A 25577-nucleotide genomic window follows, 5' to 3' on the forward strand; every position below is an offset into this window, starting at 1 on the left:
TATAATTAGTTCCGTTAGTACGATACCCGGTTATTATGATAATCCGGTTACTACGATGCCCTTTTCATCTCCTGCCAGCCAATTTGGTCTGCTTATATCGATACAAAAGCAGCTTAAGCACGTGGTTCGTGCCCCGGCCAGGAAAAGGGTGCAGACACTCGGCTAGTGAGGCAGAGGGCCGGCTCAACACTGCCATTGGCAGGGGAGGCTGCAGGTGTGGAATAGTAGAGGCCGAGATCTCAGGGTGAGGTGGTCAACTGAGATGACAAAAACGGACAGAAAAGCTCATACTTTGGACTTTTCCTCAGGATAAACATCAACCTGAATCCAGCAGCGGAACTTTTGACCTTGTACACTTTCACAATAAAACACGATGCTGGAGGTCATGAGGTCTACTTCAGGATTTACATTCCATATTCTATATTCCATATTCCGTCCTCCTCCAAGGCATAACACAAAAGACAAATAGGAATATAGGAAGTATTACAGTTTTTCTCAATTGTTTAAACACATTTTCTGAAAAAATGTCTCATATTCTCAGAACTCTGCACACAAATCCAAAAATCACTCACACATTTCTGAGAACTTTACATCCAAAACAGTCTTCATTCTTCTCAAAATGGTGTTTTGTCTCCAAATGACGCACACAAGGCACTATATGAACAAACATTTATATGAACCAGTTGAACACTGATGTGCTCAGTGTAAAACACTGTGATTACATCATATTCATCATGACTCGGGCCTTTTTGTGTTCAGTCTGACACTTCTTGCAAAATGTTTTAGAATTGTTTTTTGTTTTTTTGGTATTTTTTTTAATCAGAACACAAAATTACACAAAAATATATATTTTTATTTTTCACATAAGTGTACGAAGTGTTTATCACAGCCAACACAAAGTTCCACATACAGTGGTCTGCATCTAAATGTATATAGCTTCAGTTCAAGAAATAATAATAATCAATAATCAATAACAAAGCAAAAGACTATACTGCATCACGTCTTCTGTTCGGGTCAGGCCACAGCACCTCATCTACATCACATGCAAGGTTTTCTCTGGCCAAATATCGCCTAGCATGGCGAATCCAGCCATGGAAAGCATCCTCTGGAATCTCTCCACATGCATCTTCCATAGCTTGGAGAAGGGGATTGTGTGTTTGTGGATTTCTGACCCTTTGCCCAGCCTCCCTCATTGTTAGACTGCTAATTGTAAAAATGTGTGACAGGTGTTTAGCCATGTGATGAGTCAGTGTGAATAATAGGAATATTCATTTAACTGTTTTGAGTGGCATTGTGTTCTTTGTGAAAACAAGAAGTTTACTTCATGAAAATTGTGCCAAAACTCAGAGAATTGTGTGTAGTGTTTTGAAAAAAAGTGTGTTGTAGATCTGCATTCTGAGTGTAAAGCAGGAATTGTGCTTATAGTTTAGCAGACTTGGTTCATGGAGTTGGTGCATTGGTTATATGTTGTGGTCATTGGGTCCCAGGCATCACAAATTGTGTGTAAACAATCGAGAAGAACTGTAAGTGTCATCCATACAATTCTCATTATTTGCTAGTAAAGATGATTTCTCTTTATTATTAATTTCATGTCCTTTTCATGTCCCAACCAAGTCTTGATAATTCAAGTAAAAATAGTCCTCTCCCTACTGTAGATAATAAGATACCTTTCTTCTGATTAGGTAGAAATATATCATCCATAAATATGCAGCAAGTATCAAATCCAGATGAAGCTGAAATTGCCACCAAGGACGATGTCAAGAGAAGTCATTTAAGCGTCATTGTCAGCTCCGCCGCTTCTTCAGACGTAATGTTGCGCCAGGCGCTGAGCGAATGGCCCACCTCGTGCGGCCCCGGCCTCTCGGGTGAGATGAACTTGTGCAACAATCTGGCTGCAGAGGGACGGCGGGCTGCAGCAAACACCTGCTCACATGCAACTTCAAGCTGTCACATACGCTTAAGCTCAGACGGCTGAGCGCGTCTCCCCAAACGTGCTGCCTCCCTGCAACAAAGGGGCTCCTGCACACACGCATGCAAGGGGGGTTGAGGGGGGGGGGACGCTGCGCGGGCCTCAAGCCACGGGCCGGCCACGCGCAACTTTGCTGGCAGTGGTGGCTGGAGGTGGGAGGAGCTTCTCGTGGAGGTTAAAGCCAGAGCTCCTGCAGGGTGACCCGCACTGAGGCTGTGCTCTGCAGAGGCGCACACACGCACACACACACACACACACATGTGGCCACACCTCTGACTGATGGACACACCGGTGTGACCTTTGGATGCAAGACAAGTCACCTCCAAACTTCTCCAGTGCAGGTACGTGTTGAAGATGCTCATGTGACTTCTCAAATCGAGCTTAACAAGTAGGAAGAGCAAACGTAGAGGGGTCGAGGGGGGGCCAAACTTCCTTCCAAACTTCTTCCTGTGAGGGCTGCGTATGGAAACATCAAAGAATGTTTTATTTTCCAGGAAAGCTAAAAGAGGTTTGGTTCTATCTGAAGGAGAAACACACATGTTCTTCTTATCGTTACGCCTTTTTCTTCTCTTTTTCATAATGCTGCTGTTGTTGGCTTTCTTTTCACTGTACAACGTGCTGCACGCTGATACATAGGAGCTCCAGGTCACAAATGGCCCCCGGACTGTAGTTTGTACACCCTCGGGTTATGGTTAGGGAACATCCTGGATGGCGACGACATATGCAGCCTCCAGGCTCTTATCAGCTAGCGATGCTTCAACTATGCTAGCATCTGAGGCACACAACGCAAAGCAACACGATATACCCTGCCTTTCAATCCATGCCTCTGAGTTCTCTGTGTCTGATTTGGGGTCGTCAGGGTTTCGTTTAATCCCATGGCTTCATCCGCAGAGTAAATCCTGCCGTGGCCCAGATTGGTGGCACAACCTGTCAGTGACTTTATCTTCTCTGAGGGGCTTTACCCGTTCAGACGTTGACCGGGATTACATGCAAGAGAAATGGGGGGGGACCAGGGCAGCACAGGCCAACCAGGAGGACAACTGTCCAGTGCTGAAAGCTGAAATGATAGAAAACAGCAACCTAATGAGACCTTCAGCCTTGACGCAAATAAAAGTGCTCCTTTTTGTGCGTCTGTTTCAGTCAATCCTCATTTTTTGGGCACCCACTTTTAGGATGGTTAGTCTTCAGCCACACTCTATGTAACCCACCTGGCTCCACCAGCCTCTAAGGAGGCCAGGAGTGGGAGCCATCAAGCTGTCAACTTTCTGTCCAACCATAAGGTGTCAAGGAGTGACGTGAATATCCGGAAAGCCACCCTGGCTGGCCCCAGTTACCCATTTTATACTGAGTGTTGCTGCAAAATGACCCGCCATGGGGCAAAGATGGTAGCAGGTGCCAGCGGGTTAATGAAGAATGTGACAAACGCCATCCGTTCATTGTTTATAATATTTTGTATTATGATATAAATATTATAATGCTATTGATAGATTTTTTGGCACATAAAAATACAATTTTTCTCTCTAAAATGTATTATTTGTTCATATTTTTGTGTGCAGAGAAGAGATTTTTTTTCTTCCATGTAAGTAGAATAACAACATACAAACAAAATAGGTTTAGGGCTTAGGGTTAGTTTTAGGGTTGTGGCTGGGTTTCGGGGTATGGTTAGGGGTTAGGTTTAGGATTGGGGTTAAGGGTCTGGTTAGGGGTTAGTTTAGGGTTAGGCTTCCACTTGCACATTTCTCATGGCAAGCACCATAAAGAAATAAATATTTGCGTTGTTTGCAGAGACCATGATGATGAAAGCCTTTGCGAGGCAAGGAGAGGGCGAAGAGGACGTCAGCCCCGTGCAGTGGATGGACGGCGACATGAGTTCGCCTGACGGAGATGTACCTTTGACCTCGCGGCGCTACAGGATGAGCGGCGCCAACCAGCAACCCAGAGAGGAGGGCAGTGAGGAGGCCGAGGAAGATGAGGAGGAAGAAGAGGGTGGCCGGGAGGGTGAAAATGAATCCAAACAATGCGGCCCCAAGAGGAGGCGTGTGACCAAAGCCAGGCAGGAGCGCTTCCGTGCCCGGCGCATTAAAGCCAACGCCAGGGAGCGCTCACGCATGCATGGCCTCAACGATGCTCTTGAGAACCTGCGCAGCATCATGCCTTGCCACTCAAAAACACAAAAACTGTCCAAAATCGAGACGCTGCGGCTGGCCCGTAACTACATCTGTGCTCTCTCGGCCGCCCTGGAGGGGGGGCTGTCCATGGAGAGCCGGGCTTTCATGGAGACCCTGTGCAAGGGCCTGTCCCAGCCCACCACCAATCTCGTGGCAGGCTGCCTTCAACTGGGCCCTGTGCCAGCTGTTGGAGGGAGGCCTGACGACAGACTCCGGCCGCCCCCCGTGCCTCTGGGCGGCATGGCCAACTACTCCTCCCCAGGCCTGCCGAGTCCACCCTATGGCAGTTTTGACTCGGCTCACCTGCTCCATCTGAGGGCCATGAAAGGCGGAGGCTACGAGAGCCATTCGCCACATGAGTACACCACAGGTGGCGTGGGAACCCCACCCTACGAGGGGCCCCCGACTCCACCTCTGAGCATCAGCAGCACCCTGGTCAGCAAACAGGAGCCATCTCCTCACTACTTACCGCCATCCCACTACTCCCCGTCCCCGGTGGACCACGGCCTGTACCAGTCTCAGAGCGCCTATGGTGTCCAGGCCTCATATGACTCCTACGTCACCCCCCGACAGATAACCCCCGCCTACAGGGACTGAGAGAGTGGCAGCGTGGGGTGGGGGTGCACAATAGACTAGCTGATTTTAGAGCAATCATACTTGACATAAGTTCCGTTTCCTTTCCAAACTCGTTACCAAATGGATCCACGTGGGACGGATCGCCCCAATGGCCCACGAATACACAAGCACTTGTAGTCTGTCTGATCTAGGATCAGGTATTCTATAGTCTGTCTGATCTAGGGTCAGGTATTCTATAGTCTGTCTGATCTTGGGTCAGATATTCTATAGTCTGTCTGATCTAGGGTCAGATATTCTACACAATGAAAGTATGTTTTATTTATTGCCTAATTTATCATCTACGTGTCTTCTGCTTTCTTCTGTGTTTTGGTGACCTTTTGTCTTTTGTCTGTACTTTTCTTTGTTGTGTATTTTGAAGTGCAGTAGTGTTTTTTGGTGCACTGGGGGTGGGGGGTCCGGGGGGGTAATCGAAGCAAACAAAGAATATTCTGGCTCTGACTCTCAGGTTAGCAATGGTATTAAAATGGATGAAATGGCCATCAAAGATTTGGTTTGTGTTGATTTTCCTTGGGATTCTGAGGAGGAAGGACTGGGAATACTGGTCCTCTCTTCTTTCTCTTTTCTTCCTTCTCTTTACTTCTCAGCAGGCAAAGAGGACCAACCCCCCCACCAACCACTTTGCCTGACTTGTTTATCCTGTCCTTCATCCCCACTAATCCAGCAGCCTGAATCCCTCATGAGAAGGCCGGTGTACAATGTAGGATTGAAAGATTTCAAAAAGTGTGATTAAAGCTTCAATGGCTTTCCGGCGATGAGGACTTCCCTCATCACAAACATGGAATAATCCCGCCCACATTCACGCAGGACACAAGTCAACACGCACGTCTGGAACACAAACAACCCCCCTTGGATACTAGGATCCATCCTAGTAACTATCCATCTAGTACCGATCAAGTACCCATCCTAGTACCCATCTAGTATGCATCGGAGTACCCATCTAGTATCTATCCTACTATCCATCTAGTATCCATCCATCCTAGTATCCATCCTAGTACCCATCTAGTACAACTAGTATTCATCCTAGTACCCATCTGGTACCCATCTTGTACCCCTCCTAGTATCCTTCTAGTGTTCATCCAAGCATCCATCTAGTATCCATCTAGTATCCATCCACCCTATTATACATCATAGTACCCATTTAGTATCCATCCTAGTACCCATCTAGGTATTACTCATCTAGTATCCATCTAGTATCCATCCATTCTAGTATCCATCCTAGTACTAGTATCCTACTAGTATCCAGCCGAGTACCCATTTGGTACCCATCTAGTATCCATCCTAGTACCCATCGAGTATCCATCATCCTAGTATCCATCCTTGTACCCACCCTAGTATCCATCCTAGTACCCATTTAGTACCCATCCTAGTACCCATTCATCCTAGTGTCCATCCTAGTACCCATCCTAGTACCCACCTCAGTACCCAACTAGTAATCATCCTAGTACTCGTCCTAGTACCCATCTAGTATCCATCCTAGTATCATCATCTTAGTATCCATCCTTGTACTCATCCTAGTATCAATCCTAGTACCCATCTAGTGCCCATCCTAGTACCCATCTAGTATCATCCTAGTATCCATCTAGTATCCATCCATCCTAGTATCCATCCTAGTACCCATCCTAGTACCCAACTAGTAATCATCCTAGTACCCTTCTAGTATCCAACCATCTAGCATCCATGCATGTAGTAACGACAATGAGAGCCATGAGCCATGAGAGGGTCTTCTTGAGGTGATGGATGCTGCATGGAGGCCACCCAGTAAGAGGTCACCGAGGAAAGGGTCACAGTGTCAGTGGGGGTCAGAGGCGGTTGGTGGGAATGTTGTTGAAGGATGAAGAGCGGCAGGACATCAGCGACTGTGATGTTGTGAGCTGAGTGTAATGTTGGTGCGTCCGCTCCAGATGATAATCCCCATCAACATCCCTGGCTCCATCTGCGTAGGAGAAATGTATCGCGTTGTTGTCCCGGGATTAGCATAAGCCTGCATTTGCACTACACGCAACAAAACCACAGCATGGGGGATACTCCTGCTGATGGATGGTGGGAAGATGGAAAGATAGAGAGATGGAAAGATGGAGAGATGGATGATGGATGATGGAAAGATGGAAGGATGGAGGGATGGAAAGGTGGACAGATGGAGAGATGGATGATGGAGAGATGAATGATTGGAAGATGGAATGATGGAACGATGGATGATGGGAAGATGGAATGGTGGATGATGGGAAGATGGAGAGATGGAGACTTGGAGATGGAGGAACTTGGCCGTCTGGATGGATGATGATGATGATGATTAGCCTGGATCGAGACACACAAAGTAGAAAACACTAACTAGTCGAATATACATAAGATAGGATACAGTATGTCCGCCCATACATCCATTTTCTATGCCACGTATCCTCACTAGGGTAGAGGTATGCTGGAGCCTATCTGGGCGAGAGGCGGGGTACACCCTGCCTCTCGCCCAAAGACTGGTCGCCAGCCAATCACAGGGCACATATAGACAAACAACCATTCACACTCACATTCATACCTGTTTGGAGTCGCCAATTAACCTAGCATGTTTTTGGAATGTGGGAGGAAACCGGGTCATGCAAAGGTGGGGGTGCTTTGCCAAACTTGATGCAGTAACCTCCCATTTCCTCAGCCTGCCACGACCGTATGGACAATCAGATCCCATGGTAGACATGGTCCAGACTCAACTATCCGTCCCTCCTTTTCCAGCAGGCTGGAGCCTATCCCAGCCGACGTGTACCCTTTTCCAGCGTGACTGGGTGGGAGCTGGTTCAGAGTAGCTTTTCAGAGATGGTGCTTTGGCTTCATCCTGGCTCCAGAAGCTTGCTGGGCACAAGGCTGAAGTGTTTGCATAATGAGCTGGGGGAGGAGCTATCGCCGTTTCAACTTCATTCATTCATTTTCTACCGCTTTTCCTCACGAGGGTCGCGGGGGTGCTGCAGCCTATCCCAGCTGTCTTCAGGCGTGAGGCAGGGTACACCCTGGACTGGTCGCCAGCCAATCACAGGGCACATATAGACAACCATTCACACTCACATTCATACCTGCATGCGTGGAAAAAACCCACGCATGCACAGGGAGAACATGCAAACTCCACACAGAGATGGCCCAAGGTGGAATTGAACCCTGGTCTCCTAGCTGTGAGGTCTGCGCGCTAACCACACGACCGCGCAGCACGACCGTGCCACTGCCGTTTCAACTTAATTGACACATTTTTGTCAAGATGAGATAGAGAGATCACACTTCCCCTCACATTACGTTTCTGGGGAGCTGGTTGTTTTTTAATGCATCATGTAAATGTGATGTAAAGTGCGTTATAAATTTATTATTTATTATTATTAAATGTAAATGCATATATATATATATTGCTAACTATATATATATATATATAAATACATAATATAATATATAATAATTTATTTTATTCCTTTAATTCCACACCACTCATATTACATTTAGGTGGTGTCTTATTTCTAGCATCGAAAACTACAGTTAGAAAACAAAACGGTCCTGGAAACATGAATATTCTTCCATACTTTCTATATTCCATACTTTTGCAGATCTGGATCTGTATCAAATTATCACTATGAGCAGCAGCGACACCAAGTGTTTAACTGAGAACATGACACAAATGGGAGCGGCTGGAGCAGCATTCGGCCACTAGGTGTCAGCAATGAACCATCTTTTATAGATGGTTCATTGAGTTCGCAGTGGCGTTCCAAATGATTGCGGAGTCGCTTCAGACTGCGTGGATTGCGTGGATGGTGACATTGCCGTGTGTCTGTTTTCTCTGCTTTTTCACAGCATGTCGGCAGAGGAGGCCAAGCTGGGGGGGTAGGGGGGTAGAATTAGCCTAATTACATGTCTGCATGTGAATAATCAGGCTAATGAAGGTACCTGGGGACTGTAGTCAATCAAATCATCTGCATCCAACGAGGCTTCTGTGATCATGCAGCGTGAAAGTACGTGGAAAATAGGCTTCATCAAAGAAATGACCTGATGAAATCTCCAAAGGGAGACGAAGAGAGTGAAGAGTTGCCTGATAGGAACCTCCAATGCGATGTGTGCTCATACTCAGAGGTGCGAAGTGGAAAGTGGAGAACAAAAAGCTCAGTGAAGACGAGCCAGAAACAAACATCATTCCAAAAGGGGGTCTGATGTCTGATTATGCTTTCTTTTAGGAAGAATCTGACAAATGTTCAAGGATCCCTCTTGCACATTCATTCATTGATTCATTTTCTACCGCTTATCTGTCACTGTGCGGCATGCCGGTGTAGCGATGCGACCCCAGGACGCAGAGATGAAGGGAAGGTGCAGGTAAAAAGCTTGGCTTTATTTTCACAAAAGGCGAATGCAAGGGGAAGTAAAAGTGACGGGACCCAGAACAGACCAACACAGGAAATACTACAAAATAAGAGCAGGAACTAAGGCTAAGAAGAAAACTAAGCTCTCACGAGGGGGTGAAGCCCAATCGTGACATTATCCTCATGAGGGTCGCGGTGGGTGCTGGTCGCCCCAGCTGTCTTGGGGCGAGAGGCGGGGTACACCCTGGACTGGTCGCCAGCCAATCACAGGGCACATATAGACAAACAACCATTCACACTCACATTCATACCTATGGACAATTTGGAGTCGCCAATTAACCTAGCATGTTTTTGGAATGTGGGAGGAAACCGGAGTACCCGGAGAAAACCCACGCATGCACGGGGAGAACATGCAAACTCCACACAGAGATGGCCGAGGGTGGGGAAAGACAAAATAAGAAGCCAAAAAGTTACCACTTCCACACAAAATAGGAGAACTCATTCATTCATTCATTTTCTATTGCTTATCCTCACGAGGGTCCGGGGGGGTCCTGGAGCCTATCCCAGCTGTCTTCGGGCGAGAGGCGGAGTACACCCAGGACTGGTCGCCAGCCTATCACAGGGCACATATAGACAAACAACCATTCACACTCACATTCATACCTATGGACAATTTGGAGTCGCCAATTAACCTAGCATGTTTTTGGAATGTGGGAGGAAACCGGAGTACCCGGAGAAAACCCACGCATGCACAGGGAGAACATGCAAACTCCACACAGAGATGGCGAGGGTGGAATTGAACCCTGGTCTCCTAGCTGTGAGGTCTGTGCGCTAACCACTCGTCCGCCGTGCAGCCCCTCTTGCACATTTTACACTCAGTCAATCCACCTCCACATGAGGGACATCACAAAATGATGTAATTATCAGGCCCATATGAGGGAATTATGACATCATACCGATCAGACCCAATCACTAAAACCACCACAATAAAAAATAACCAATAACAGATCATTCCAAAAAACGCCCCGTTGAGGTGAGCATTAGGGTGTGACGTTAACCTCAGATCGCTTGGAAACAAACATTCACTTTCAGAGGAAGGACGTTGTACCAAATGTTCCATTTGGAGGGGGGCATGGAGCAAACAAAAAACCTGTGTTCAGCCTCCCGAATCCTTTGAAAAGTGCCAAAGGTTTACCAGAGACCTAGCTGACCTGTCACACTGGCTGCCTGAAGAATGTGCCCAAATACAGTGCACCTTGCTGGGCCACAGCAGGTGACTCCTCCCCCTCTAGACTCTGGTTCTCCTGGTAGTAGTGACGTGCTAGTAGTTGACGGCAGTTGTTTCTATGAGTTGTCGACACACAGGCCACGTGTTTCAGACACCATGTTTCTGTGAGATGGCGTTTGTTACACGTGGTCTGCGTGTCTCCAACTCTGACTTGTCATGGTGAGATGGTGAGATGGACATGCCAGTGCCGAGACAGACATGTCATGGATGACATGGACTTGCCAGGGCTGAGATCAAGTGAAAAGAAAGTCCTCCTCTCATTCCGTGTGGAAGTGGTAAGTTCAGAAGAAATACACTCAAGGCTAACTGGTTAGCTTGCTAACTAGTGGCTGCCTCAAGTCCCTGCAGCAGTAGGAGTTGCAATGTGATGTAAACAAAGAATAACAGGGGTGTAAAGGTGACTATAGGGTTGGTATTTCATGTCTATAAGCTCTAATAGTGTTAAAAGGTGTATTTTGAAAGTCACAAGGAGATTTTTTATGCTCTTACTAACAAAATATTAAAATTATTAACATTGAATGCAATATTGCTGACGTTCATTTGATAATAAACCACCATAAAGGATTGATGACTAAATAAGGTAGAAAATAAGGACCACAGTGATCTTTTCTTGTGTGGTTGGTGGTTGGTGTGTTTTGGAATTACACCAGTTGAAAGGAGCCCATGTGGGGAGCAGAACGCACCCGCCCAGACATGGATCAGAGAGCGCCAATGTGACTTCCTGCCTCCTCAGCCAGATGTGATGCTGGGCCATCTTGTTAAACTTTTATTGCAGCCATCTGAGTGGGGACGGGGGGGGGGGGGGGGTGTTTTGCAAGAATATCCTCTCGATGAAACGTGCTCATTGCTCCAGTTTGCCGCCCTTCCCAGGCCCGACCCCCCGAGTGGCATGTTGACAGAAGGTGCTTGTGTGACATGCAAAGGAATTAAAAATACACCTGAGTTCCAGCTTTATAGCACATACTGTACCTATTTAGTGCTGAGCCATAGAAGGGGTGCTGGGGCTTCTTTTTTAAGTGCCAACAACACCTTTCATTTCATATTTAGATATTTGTATGACTTCTTGAAACATGACTCATCCTGATGAGTTACCATTTGCAACAATGTGTGAAATATGCCAATTTTCATGAAAAGAAATATACATGTTGAATCACAATGCGTTCAAAGACATCACGCCATTTTGAGTTCAATTTTCTGGGATTTCCGAGCACACTTGAATGCCGAGAAGAATATCCACCTCCTTTAATTCAATTATTTGACCACTTTATGCCTTATTTCCTGTTGCCATGCTTTTACCTTGTAGTTGTTTCGGGATTTGGACCGGGCTTTGTTATTATTGCTAGGCTACTTGGCGACTTCAAATTGTCCATAAGTATGAATGCGAGTGTGAATGGTTGTTTGTCTATATGTATGTGCCCTGTGATTGGCTGGCGATCAGTTCAGGGTGTACCCCGCCTCTCGCCCCAAGACAGCTGGGATAGGTTATTACACTTTTTCCGCGACCCTCGTGAGGAAAAAGCGGTAGAAAATGAATGAATGAATGTTGGAATTGCACTGCTTTGATACGTTCAGGTCAGAATAAAGTTCTTAAGGAGTCCGTGTGACTCTGGAGACGCCACTTGTGCCTTCATCTGTTGTCATACTAACAGAAAGATAATATTACACAAAAATGTAACATTAATGAAATACATCAGTTTCCACTGTTACCACAATATGTTTGACAGTCCTATCTTATCTTATCTTATTTTATTTGATCTTTTCTTATCATTTGGGTCACTTCTTCTGGGTCTGAAGGAGGCAGAGCAAGTGACGTCTACACCGAACCGTCCCACCCGTAACTTTATGAAAGTTAGTACATTTACTTGCCTTCATTTACAGCGCAGATTTGACCCATCCAATATGGCGCCGAACACTGACGTATGGCAACAGTGGACCAAGCCACTCAATGCGTCGTCTCTGTCTTCTGGGTCAATTTCTGTTCTACATTTATTTATATGATGCAAAATTGTTCTGCTGGAGGCCTTTGCTGGAACCCTGGAGGAGACAGAGCCATTTCCCAACGCTCATTGACGCCACATATTTTCTTAAAACAGACTAGCGACAAATCTAGTGACTTTTTCTGGAGTTGTTTTTTGGTATTTGGGGACTCAAAAGGGAAAGCATGTGTTTTGTGTTCTCACTGAGCAACAGTGGGTGCTCTTGATGGGTCGGGCCCGCCCAAGGACAGTCACAAGCCGGCAGTAACCAGTCAGCTTCCGAGGGGGTGGAGCTCCAATACGTCACCAAAGGCGTCTTAAAGGGACCTTTGATGCTTTTTCCACGTTTCTGACCTATAAATGTAGAAACGTGTAACAACCACATTTCCACCACTGATGTCAAAGTTGTCTGCACTTCCTACGACCTCCGTTACCGCTCTTTGAGTTAATACACCCTAAGTCAGGGTCTCCAGTCAGTAAGTCATGAGCTATCAGGACCTCCTAAACACTTTTTTACTGGCCTTTTAACACTATTATTACACTAACCATACCTTATTGGTCTATTGACACTAGTTATTAGTACATTAACCATACCCTACTGGTCTTTTAACACAAGTTATTACACTAACCATACCTTATTGGTCTATTGACACTAGTTATTAGTACATTAACCATACCCTACTGGTCTTTTAACACGAGTTATTACACTAACCATACCTTATTGGTCTATTAACACTAGTTATTAGTACATGAACCATACCCTACTGGTCTTTTAACACGAGCTATTACACTAACCATACCTTATTGGTCTATTAACACTAGTTATTAGTACATTAACCATACCCTACTGGTCTTTTAACACGAGTTATTACACTAACCATACCTTATTGGTCTATTGACACTAGTTATTAGTACATTAACCATACCCTACTGGTCTTTTAAGACGAGTTATTACACTAACCATACCCTACTGGTCTTTTAACACTAGTTATTACATTAACCACACCATACCCTACTGGTCTATTAACACTAGTTATTACACTAACCATACCCTACTGGTCTATTAACACTAGTTATTACACTAACCATACCCTGCTGGTCTTTTAACACTAGTTATTACAAATAAAAAGCGAACAGCTGAACTAAATAGACGCCTCAGCTAATCAGCACCAGGTACATGAGCAGGTTGTCAATAGAATAGGGATGTTGCAGCCCATGGTGCAAAACAGGAAGTGGGGGTTACAACACAAGGAACAGGAACAGGAACCACAAGGAAGACACACAACAGGCTTCAACAGGTCACTCATATTTCCTGACTAGTTCTATTCTATGAATCTTAGAAGAACAATCCTATGGCTTCCATGCCAGGGTTAAGTAAGCAGCCATTGTTGCTGACAGGTCTATTATCTATGCCACTTACTGACAGTCCAAGATATAGCGTCCAATTTTCTTGCTGTGTTGTTGTTGTTGTTGTTGTGGTGAGCACGTGAAGATAAAGAGAGCACGGTGTAAGGTGACATCATCGTGTCTTGTGTAAACCTCGGGGCAGGAAAGGTCATGAAGTTGAATTGAAGTCCAGCAGTAAAGGGTGTGCTGATATTTGATCCTATCAGAATTAGCCTGACATTTATTCCACATGGCGGCATATGTCAGTCATCCAAAACAACACTTGTAAGCACATTAATGACATGTGATCCGATTTTTACACCTCGACTGCCAGCAGAGAGGAATGTAGGTGCAGTTGCGGCACGGCTGTATCATGTGCCCATTCAATTGGTCCACGCCAACAGCCAGCCTTTCTCTTCGCTGCATGACAAACTCAATGGCAGAGAGTGACAGAGATGCTGGGAGAGCTTTGGACTTCTGAGTGCATCAGCATTTAAAAGGTGGCATTAATGTAACATTAATGAAATACAACAGGAAATACTAACAGGAAGATAGTATTCCACAAAAATGTAACATTAATGAAATACATCAGTTTCCACTGTTACCACAATATGTTTGACAGTCCTATCTTATCTTATCTTATTTTATTTGATCTTTTCTTATCATTTGGGTCACTTCTTCCGGGTCTGAAGGAGGCAGAGCAAGTGACATCTACACCGAACCGTCCCACCCGTAACTTTATGAAAGTTAGTACATTTACTTGCCTTAATTTACAGCGCAGATTTGACCCATCCAATATGGCGCCGAACACTGACGTATGGCAACAGTGGACCAAGCCACTCAATGCGTCGTCTCTGTCTTCTGGGTCAATTTCTGTTCTACATTTATTTATATGATGCCAAATTGTTCTGCTGGAGGCCTTTGCTGGAACCCTGGAGGAGGCCATTTCCCAATGCCCATTGACGCCACATATTTTCTTAAAACAGACTAGCGACAAATCTAGTGACTTTTTCTGGGGTTGTTTTTTGGTATTTGGGGACTCAAAAGTGAAAGCATGTGCTTCAATCTGCCATGAGATGACTTTGGGAAAGGCCCCTTTCTGTCTTGTCCCTATCTTGCTGTATTGTGATGATTTAAAACACTACCAAACGTCTTTCCTAGGCGTATTGATTTCACATCGAGCATATAACTTGTGCTAGTTTTGTCAACAACAGCAGCATAGATACAGCTACAACACTTCCAATGTCGGCTCTCCTTGGGATGGCTGTGTCTTCCAGCACAAGACGTGTGCTTCCAGTCCTTAGGTCAAAACTCCTGATGGCAAACCAGCATCTTGTTGAGTCTTGGTAGCCAAATAGAGAGCTAGCTATCCACTCTTCCGTCTGGGAATGATGCTTAAACTAGCAATTAGCCAGGTGTCAGATAAATATAGTTTTTCATGTTCGCTGCTACAATAACAATATGGCTGTAGCTTGGTTGATATGCAAGTTACTTATGGAAATTGGTTTTTTTTAGGGCTTTATTGTCAAAATACGTATTGCCCATGATGTCCATTATGTGTTCATTCATTCATTCATTTTCTACCGCTTATTCCCACAAGGGTGGCGGGCGGGGATGCTGGAGCCTATCCCAGCTGTCATCAGGCGAGAGGCGGACTGGTGGAGGACTGGTGGCCAGCCAATCACAGGGCACATTTTGACAAACAACCATTCACACTCACATTCATACCTATGGACAATTTGGAGTCGCCAATTAACCTAGCATGTTTTTGGTGGGAGGCAACCGGAATACCTGGAGACTGCAAACTCCACACAGAGATGGCCGAGGGTGGAATTGAACTTCGGTCTCCTCGCCTGCGCACTAACCATTCGTCCGCCGTGCTCACGTTTCACATAATGATTCGGAATGATGGGCAACATTCCAAATAAGTCCTTGAACACTTTCACTCCCAGCCATTTTTCACGAGACAACCCCTTCTGTAGCGGCCATTTTATACTGATATTTCAAATATTCTATGGCTGGATGAACATGGAAAATACCACAAGACAGATGCCATAATTTGGCCATGAGCTTTCCAACGATACCACCCACAACTCTTGACGACCTGCGCTTCCTGAATTTTACAATATTTCAACGTTTCTTCCACTCCCTGATGTTGTAGAAAGTCGTGGTTGGCACGTTTCAAAGCAGCTGTGGATGCTTTTTTGGGAGTGGTGTGGAGGGGAAAGGCATGAAGAATGAAGTGAAGTATATACAGTATACACACCTTGAAGAATGACTGCAGTACCACGTATTATCACATACTACTGTATTAATTGGCCCTGTACCCTAGAAAGCTCCCATGAATGATACGGGAAAAGGCCGAAATGATACTGTGTCAAAGCCCAGGGCAGTGATAGTGATAAAATATAGAGTTTAACCATGTCCAGTATCAGCCCCCGTAGCTGTCCACTCAGAGCGCGCTGCTCTGGTATCGTGCCCGTGAAACAACCAATCAGAGAACAGCGCACGAGTGCTTAGTGCCTAGTGCTTCTCCAGTCACCAAAAAACCCAAACTTGATTAATGGAACTTTAATTGTCAGACATTGATAAGATAAAATATTATTGTTGAAATATTTTTGCAATTATTGTGTTTACACTGTTTAGATATACAGTGAAGAAAATAAGTATTTGAACACCCTGCTATTTTGCTATTTCTCCCACTTAGAAATCATGGAGGGGTCTGAAATTTTCATCGTAGGTGCATGTCCACTGTGAGAGAGATAAACTAAAAAGAAAAATCCAGAAATCACAATGCATGATTTTTTAACAATTTATTTGTGTGATACAGCTGCAAATAAGTATTTGAACACCTGTGTATCATCTAGAATTCTGACCCTGAAAGACCTGTTAGTCTGCCCATTAGAAGTCCACCTGCACTCCATGTATCATCCTGAATCAGATGCACCTGTTTGAGGTCGTTAGCTGCATAAAGACACCTGTCCACCCCATACAATCAGTAAGACTTTAACTTGTAACATGGCGAAGACCAAAGAGCTGTCCAAAGACACCAGAGACAAAATTGTACACCTCCACAAGGCTGGAAAGGGATACGGAGCAATTACCAAGCAGCTTGGTGAAAAAAGGTCCACTGTTGGAGCTATCATTAGAAAATGGAAGAAGCTAAACATGACGGTCAATCTCAATCGGAGTGGAGCCCCATGCAAGATATCACCTCGTGGGGTCTCAATGATTCTAAGAAAGGTGAGGAATCAGCCCAGAACTACACGACAGGACTTGGTCAATGACCTGAAAAGAGCTGGGACCACCGTTTCCAAGGTTACTGTAGGTAATACACTAAGACGTCATGATGTGAAATCATGCATGGCACGAAAGGTTCCCCTGCTTAAACCAGCACATGTCAAGGCCCGTCTTAAGTTTGCATATGACCATTTGGATGATACAGAGGAGTCATGGGAGAAAGTTTTATGGTCAGATGAGACCAAAATAGAACTTTTTGGTCATAATTCCAATAAGCGTGTTTGGAGGAAGAAGAATGAAGAGTACAATCCGAAGAACACCATCCCTACTGTGAAGCATGGGGGTGGTAGCATCATGCTTTGGGGGTGTTTTTCTGCACATGGGACAGGACGAGTGCACTGCATTAAAGAGAGGATGACTGGGGCCGTGTATTGTGAGATTTTGGGGAACAACCTCCTTCCCTCTGTCAGAGCATTGAAGATGGGTCGTGGCTGGGTCTTCCAACACGACAACGACCCGAAGCACACAGCCAGGAAAACCAAGGAGTGGCTCCGTAAGAAGCATATCAAGGTTCTAGCATGGCCCAGCCAGTCTCCAGACCTGAACCCAATCGAAAATCTTTGGAGGGAGCTCAAACTCCGTGTTTCTCAGCGACAGCCCAGAAACCTGACTGATCTAGAGAAGATCTGTGTGGAGGAGTGGGCCAAGATCCCTCCTGCAGTGTGTGCAAACCTGGTGAAAAACTACAGGAAACGTTTGACCTCTGTAATAGCAAACAAAGGCTACTGTACCAAATATTAACATTCATTTTCTCAGGTGTTCAAATACTTATTAGCAGCTGTATCACACAAATAAATTGTTAAAAAATCATGCATTGTGATTTCTGGATTTTTCTTTTTAGTTTATCTCTCTCACAGTGGACATGCACCTACGATGAAAATTTCAGACCCCTCCATGATTTCTAAGTGGGAGAAATAGCAAAATAGCAGGGTGTTCAAATACTTATTTTCTTCACTGTATGTGTTATGTTAGCATCACCTTCCAGCTGCTGTACAATGGCATATGTGTTATGTTAGCATCACAGGCTAGCTGATGTACAATGGCATATGTGTTATGTTAGCATCACCTGCTAGCTGTTCTACAATGGCATATGTGTTATGTTAGCATCACCTGCTAGCTGCTGTACAATGGAATATGTGTTGTGTTAGCATCACCTTCTAGCTGCTGTACAATGGCATATGTGTTATGTTAGCATCACCTGCTAGCTGCTGTACAATGGCATATGTGTTATGTTAGCATCACCTTCCAGCTGCTGTACAATGGCATATGTGTTATTTTAGCATCACAGGCTAGCTGATGTACAATGGCATATGTGTTATGTTAGCATCACCTGCTAGCTGTTCTACAATGGCATATGTGTTATGTTAGCATCACCTGCTAGCTGCTGTACAATGGAATATGTGTTGTGTTAGCATCACCTTCTAGCTGCTGTACAATGGCATATGTGTTATGTTAACATCACCGGCTAGCTGCTGTACAATGGCATATGTGTTATGTTAGCATCACCTTCTAGCTGCTGTACAATGGCATATGTGTTATGTTAGCATCACAGGCTAGCTGCTGTACAATGGCATATGTGTTATGTTAGCATCACATGCTAGCTGCTGTGCAATGGAATATGTGTTATGTTAGCATCACCTGCTAGCTGCTGTACAATGGCCCATGTGTTATGTTAGCATCACCTGCTAGCTGCTGTGCAATGGAATATGTGTTATGTTAGCATCACCTTCTAGCTGCTGCACAATGGAATATGTGCTATGTTAGCATCACATGCTAGCTGCTGTACAATGGAACATGAGTTATGTTAGCATCACCTGCTAGCTGTTGTACAATGGCATATGTGTTATGTTAGCATCACCTGCTAGCTGCTGTGCAATGGAATATGTGTTATGTTAGCATCACATGCTAGCTGCTGTACAATGGAATATGTGTTATGTTAGCATCACCGGCTAGCTGCTGTGCAATGGAATATGTGTTATGTTAGCATCACCTGCTAGCTGTTCTACAATGGCATATGTGTTATGTTAGCATCACCTTCTAGCTGTTGTACAATGGCATATGTGTTATGTTAGCATCACCGGCTAGCTGCTGTACAATGGCATCTGTGTTATGTTAGCATCACCTGCTAGCTGCTGTACAATGGAATATGTGTTATGTTAGCATCACCTTCTAGCTGCTGTACAATGGAATATGTGTTATGTTAGCATCACCTTCTAGCTGCTGTACAATGGCATATGTGTTATGTTAGCATCACAGGCTAGCTGCTGTACAATGGATAATATGTTATGTTAGCATCGCATGCTAGCTGCTGTACAATGGAATATGTGTTATGTTAGCATCGCATGCTAGCTGCTGTACAATGGAATATGTGTTATGTTAGCATCACCTGTTAGCTGATGTATGTAAAGTACATAAAAGATAAGGTAACATGGTTTTAAAAAAACAGTTTTTATGTATATAATTATGTATATATATTAAATGTATAAATATGGTTAGAGCATTTAATATTAGTAATAGTTAATGTCATACATATAAAATTCAGTTGTAAAAGAAAAAAAAACACGCTACTATTTTTTATATGTTTGTGTCTAAAATAACCAAATCTCCATTGTTGGCGTTTGGGTGTAATACCGCAAGGTCCACTAGGGGGTGCTAGCAGCGATGGTGGTATAGAGCAGGTGACAAAACCACAGAGGAAGAATAAATCCTGAGGGTGAATATACGTCAAGTCATTGTGGATTGTCTTCCTTATTCTGTACCACAGGATTTTCAAGGCATACAACCCCTCCAGGTGGTGGAGGGGCAACATGTATATGGAATGAAATATGAATGAAGTGTGACTGAGATGTTTGCTTTCCTTCACTTTGTAAAAGCTTGTAAATGAAGGCCATATATCATTTTGATCATGGGCCCTCAGGCTGTTATTGTGGCAATAAAAGTTGTGTTGTTGCCTTTGACACTGAACGGGTGGTAGCTTGCAAAAAGCGCTGCACCTGTCATGCAAAGTGTCTGACTTGCTGCCTCAGCCATCGTGCCTTGACGGTGACCACTCACGGCTGCTGAAAGGTTCGCTGTGATGGATAGCCCAGCTAAATGTCTAGAATATCATCTACTGTAGCTAGCACACTGCTTTTAATGTCTTAAAATGGGACCTACTGCTTTGTGCTAAATCACTGGTGTACACCAGCTGTAATGCCCTTATGGAAAAAATATATTGCAGTATTGGCAAATATAATGCAATGTATTAGGAAATATATTTCCAAATATGGGATCTTATGTTTATATTTTACAATATATTGCAATATATGCATAGATCATATATGTGTATATATTGATACATATAAAAAATATCTTGCGATCAAGACCAAAAAAGGACTATATTTTTAAATATATAAAATTGCATATAATTTGGGATATATAAACTCATATATTATATATTTGGATTTAATATATTTCAATATATGTACAAAAATATATTATTCCATGTATTTATAATATATAATGTATTGGAAAATATAATGGAAAATAATATATTATAATATAATACAATATATTTAAAGACAGACATACCTTCAGTCACCTCATGTTGGACAGATATCCATCTCACTTTCAAGTGGCGAGTTCACACTGCTACTTTACAATTAGAGTATCTGGAGAGACTGATGGATGTGTCATAATTTGAAGCTAAAGGTGTGGACAAATGAAGACTTTATGGAACATTACTCTGGAGGACTCAAATTAGAATATGACAGCGCTATGACATGCATGACACACACAAACTTTGGGATGGCTCATAACGCTTGCTGTCAGAGGGACATTCATACTTATGGCCAACTTGGAGTGGCCAGCGTAGATAACATGCACATGTTGGGCAACATAGATATGCCCAAGTGGAGAATCCACCCCAGGTCTTCCCCATCTCCAACACATCAGGCGTTGATGAGGCTTTTTTTTCATTGTGTAGCCAAACATTGTTAATGGTTTGATATTTATAGATTATCACATGGTTTGTCTGGTATCAGGCCAGGTATCATGCCCCCAAGTGTCAGTATCAGCCCGAGACCGAAGGTCACATACTTATTATCACATACTATTTAATCATGAGCTTATTATCACATACTATTTAATCATGAGCTTATTATCACATACTATTTAGTCAAAAGACCATTTTGTTTCCAGAAAATGTTCAGTTTATTACATGTATTACAGTGAAGAAAATAAGTATTTGAACACCCTGCTATTTTGCTATTTCTCCCACTTAGAAATCATGGAGGGGTCTGAAATTTTCATCGTAGGTGCATGTCCACTGTGAGAGAGATAAACTAAAAAGAAAAATCCAGAAATCACAATGCATGATTTTTTAACAATTTATTTGTGTGATACAGCTGCTAATAAGTATTTGAACACCTGAGAAAATGAATGTTAATATTTGGTACAGTAGCCTTTGTTTGCTATTACAGAGGTCAAACGTTTCCTGTAGTTTTTCACCAGGTTTGCACACACTGCAGGAGGGATCTTGGCCCACTCCTCCACACAGATCTTCTCTAGATCAGTCAGGTTTCTGGGCTGTCGCTGAGAAACACGGAGTTTGAGCTCCCTCCAAAGATTTTCGATTGGGTTCAGGTCTGGAGACTGGCTGGGCCATGCTAGAACCTTGATATGCTTCTTACGGAGCCACTCCTTGGTTTTCCTGGCTGTGTGCTTCGGGTCGTTGTCGTGTTGGAAGACCCAGCCACGACCCATCTTCAATGCTCTGACAGAGGGAAGGAGGTTGTTCCCCAAAATCTCACAATACACGGCCCCAGTCATCCTCTCTTTAATGCAGTGCACTCGTCCTGTCCCATGTGCAGAAAAACACCCCCAAAGCATGATGCTACCACCCCCATGCTTCACAGTAGGGATGGTGTTCTTCGGATTGTACTCTTCATTCTTCTTCCTCCAAACACGCTTATTGGAATTATGACCAAAAAGTTCTATTTTGGTCTCATCTGACCATAAAACTTTCTCCCATGACTCCTCTGTATCATCCAAATGGTCATATGCAAACTTAAGACGGGCCTTGACATGTGCTGGTTTAAGCAGGGGAACCTTTCGTGCCATGCATGATTTCACATCATGACGTCTTAGTGTATTACCTACAGTAACCTTGGAAACGGTGGTCCCAGCTCTTTTCAGGTCATTGACCAAGTCCTGTCGTGTAGTTCTGGGCTGATTCCTCACCTTTCTTAGAATCATTGAGACCCCACGAGGTGATATCTTGCATGGGGCTCCACTCCGATTGAGATTGACCGTCATGTTTAGCTTCTTCCATTTTCTAATGATAGCTCCAACAGTGGACCTTTTTTCACCAAGCTGCTTGGTAATTGCTCCGTAGCCCTTTCCAGCCTTGTGGAGGTGTACAATTTTGTCTCTGGTGTCTTTGGACAGCTCTTTGGTCTTCGCCATGTTACAAGTTAAAGTCTTACTGATTGTATGGGGTGGACAGGTGTCTTTATGCAGCTAACGACCTCAAACAGGTGCATCTGATTCAGGATGATACATGGAGTGCAGGTGGACTTCTAATGGGCAGACTAACAGGTCTTTCAGGGTCAGAATTCTAGATGATACACAGGTGTTCAAATACTTATTTGCAGCTGTATCACACAAATAAATTGTTAAAAAATCATGCATTGTGATTTCTGGATTTTTCTTTTTAGTTTAGTCACTGTATGCCATTGTACAGCAGCTAGCAGGTGATGCTAACATAACACATATGCCATTGTACAGCAGCTAGAAGGTGATGCTAACATAACACATATTCCATTGTACAGCAGCTAGCATGTGATGCTAACATAACACATATTCCATTGTACAGCAGCTAGCAGGTGATGCTCACATTACACAATAATTAACAGACCAATAATTAGTTAGATTGTTAATTGTGGGAATTATGATATCAGACACATAAATCTGATAACATAGCTCGGATTATCGATGCTTCAATGAGGCGACATGACCCGTACTGTGCGGGTGAGCATATCATGCGCTCCTTTTTCCTCTTGCGTTAACTGTCTGTCCTTACTTCCCCTGAGCTCACTTTCCCTCTGTTTGAAAAGTGTAAAAGGTTTACCTGAGATTTCCGCGGCATCCCACCGACTGTGCCTTGATAGTGCACCTTGCTGGGCCACAGCAGGTGACTCCTCCCCCTCTATACGCTGGTTCTCCTGGTAGTAGTCATGTCATGATATTTCATTTGGACTCATCAACACATCCTCATTTCTTCCAGTTCTTCTTCTTACCTAGGTGTGTACACAGTAGAAGCGGAAAGTTTATCGGTATGGCTAATTTACTTTCCTTTACCTACTCCTTTTTCTTTTCTAAGAAAGATTCAAAACCTGAACTCAAGGTTAAAAAAAGAGGAAGAAATACAGTCATGTTGTATGTTTGTGTTTGCATGAGATGGGGGAAGTGCTAAACACAAAAGGGTGACAATGTGTCAACATGGACCCCTGTTCCGCATGGAGGTGCTGTGACTGAACTCTGATTCCAGATGTTTCCAGTCTTGGATGGACTTGAACTTCCTCACACATCTCTAACTACTACGTCAGGGTGTTTGGTCCAATCACCATGACATTTGGTTACACACTTTGAAGAGACCCACAAACACAGAACCACAAGTTGTGTGAACTTTGAGCAAGATGGGTTGAAAAATCATCAAGGAAATACCAAGTCCTAAGATAAGATATGATAAGATATGATATGCCGTTTTGACTATACATCCATCCGTCCATTCATTTTCTATGCCGCTTATCGTCACTAGGGTGGGGGTATGCTATTCCGGCTGTCTTTGGGCGAGTGGTGGGGGACACCCTGGACTGGTCGCCAGCCAATCACAGGGCACATATAGACAAACAACCATTCCCACCCACATTCATACCTATGGACAATTTGGAGTGGCCAATGAAGCTAACATATTTTTGGAATGGGGGAGGAAAGCGAAGTACCCGGCGAAAATCCACGCTAGAGTGAGGCTGCAAAATTGGAAGGGTGAAGTGATGAGGGATTACTGTTTATCACATACTACAGTATTAATTGGCCCTGTACCCTAGAAAGTTTGTACCCAAACTTGATTAATGGAACTTTAATTGTCAGACATTGATAAGATAAGACGGTTGATAAAATATTATTGTTGAAATATTTTTGCAATTATTGTGTTTACACTGTTTAGATATAATACATGTAATAAACTGAACATTTTCTGGAAACAAAATGGTCTTTTGATTAAATAGTACATGATAATAAGCTCATGATTAAATAGTATGTGATAATAAGATTAAATAGTGTGAGATAATAAGTGCCAGTATGATACTGACACTTGGGGGCATGATACCGGGCCTGATACCAGACAAACCATGTGATAACCTATAAATAGAGAACAATTGTGGTATGTTGTTAAATACTGTATGTTAAAATATGGCATGCCACCAGAGCTTGAAAGATGCTTTGGAAGGGGTATAATAAGGTTGGGTCTACCTGTGAGAGCCAGACCACATTGGAACGTTTTATTTTAACTACGTTACCTTCTTGTGCGCTCTGTGTGTATGCTGGCGGCCCCGCTTCCCCCCACTGAGACAAAGAGACTGTATGACTGAGAACAGGGCTCACTGAGAGGGAGTCTTCCTGTCTGTTAGGAGGTACAGATAGTAATATATTGACTAGTGTTTGATTCATTCATTGATTATGGTCCCAGTCCTAGGGTATGTCCATCATATGTACATCCAGTATTATTGAAGATAAGTACATTGGTCTGGTCTTGCGGTTTTGGAGCTGAGTTCCCTCTGTACACACAGACCCACATCTTCACGTGTCACCTGAGTCTGCAGGTTGGGTTTCAGTTGACTTTGGTGACATCCATTAAAGTGCTGTTGTGTGTGGCACATTAGCACCCAGACCATTGCGTCCAACAATACACCCACCTGCATTATTCAGCCCCAGTCTGCTAATGAGGAAACCTTAGCCTCGCATGCACGCATCATGTGATGTCTACCCAGCTGAAAAGCATGCAGGACTGAGTCACGGGTCATGTGACAGCACCTCCCGATCCGGTGGCGTGCGTGTGTACCGTAGGGCACCCTGATGTGGTAAATGTTGGCTCAGAGGTGCGAGCGCTGCATCAAGTGGCGTGCCAGGACATCCCCTCAGCCCACATCTCTTATGTCTGTTCGTTATTTTCTAAGCCACATGAAAAACACGTCAGCAAATGCAAAAGGTGGGATACGCTTGTCTCGGCAGTGATTCGCCACAAAATGACCCTCTTGTCTTTTCTAGCAGGGTAAAAAAACACAACAATCACGTCTATGAATGCAGCTCAGGTTGTTGGCTGTGGCTTGCAACGCCACCGCGGGGTGTGTCCGCGGAGAGTCAACATGCTGTCCATGGCTCAGGAAGTACTGGGGTGATGCTAGCACAGCTGCAAATATCGGGCTAGGAGACGTTTCATGCACAAACCAACTTAACGTTGGCGTCCGCCTCTTTCTCCCAATCAGGTCATCATTCTTC

At 44.1% G+C, this 25577-nt stretch overlaps 1 protein-coding gene across 2 annotated transcripts; it reads left to right on the forward strand.

Annotated features, from left to right (window-relative positions):
* The first annotated feature begins 2143 nt into the window (after nt 1–2143).
* LOC131105899 (neurogenic differentiation factor 4-like) lies at nt 2144–5187 on the forward strand. Of its 2 annotated transcripts, XR_013630295.1 has the most exons (3): nt 2144–2310; nt 3755–4910; nt 4973–5187. XR_013630295.1 is itself a non-coding variant. In XM_058054392.2 (2 exons), the coding sequence occupies exons 1-2, from the start codon at nt 2274–2276 to the stop codon at nt 4732–4734; spliced, it is 1017 nt and encodes a 338-aa protein (XP_057910375.1). In that variant the 5' UTR covers nt 2144–2273; the 3' UTR covers nt 4735–5185. The 2 variants fall into 2 exon arrangements, 1 of the variants encoding a protein (XP_057910375.1); XM_058054392.2 differs by having other exon boundaries at nt 3755–5185.
* Nucleotides 5188–25577: the final 20390 nt, after the last annotated feature.

The sequence above is a fragment of the Doryrhamphus excisus genome, linkage group LG18, assembly GCF_037039965.1.
Source record: "Doryrhamphus excisus strain RoL-2023G ecotype Guam linkage group LG18, RoL_Dexc_Guam_v1.1, whole genome shotgun sequence".
Classification (NCBI taxonomy): Eukaryota; Metazoa; Chordata; class Actinopteri; order Syngnathiformes; family Syngnathidae; genus Doryrhamphus; species Doryrhamphus excisus.

Excerpts from the sequence above, each read along its gene's own strand:
- LOC131105899 (XM_058054392.2), top strand. The coding sequence starts at position 2,274 with ATGCAAGACAAGTCACCTCCAAACTTCTCCAGTGCAG. Across the intron at positions 2,311-3,754 it reads TCCAAACTTCTCCAGTGCAG|AGACCATGATGATGAAAGCC; the intron begins GTACGTGTTGAA and ends CGTTGTTTGCAG.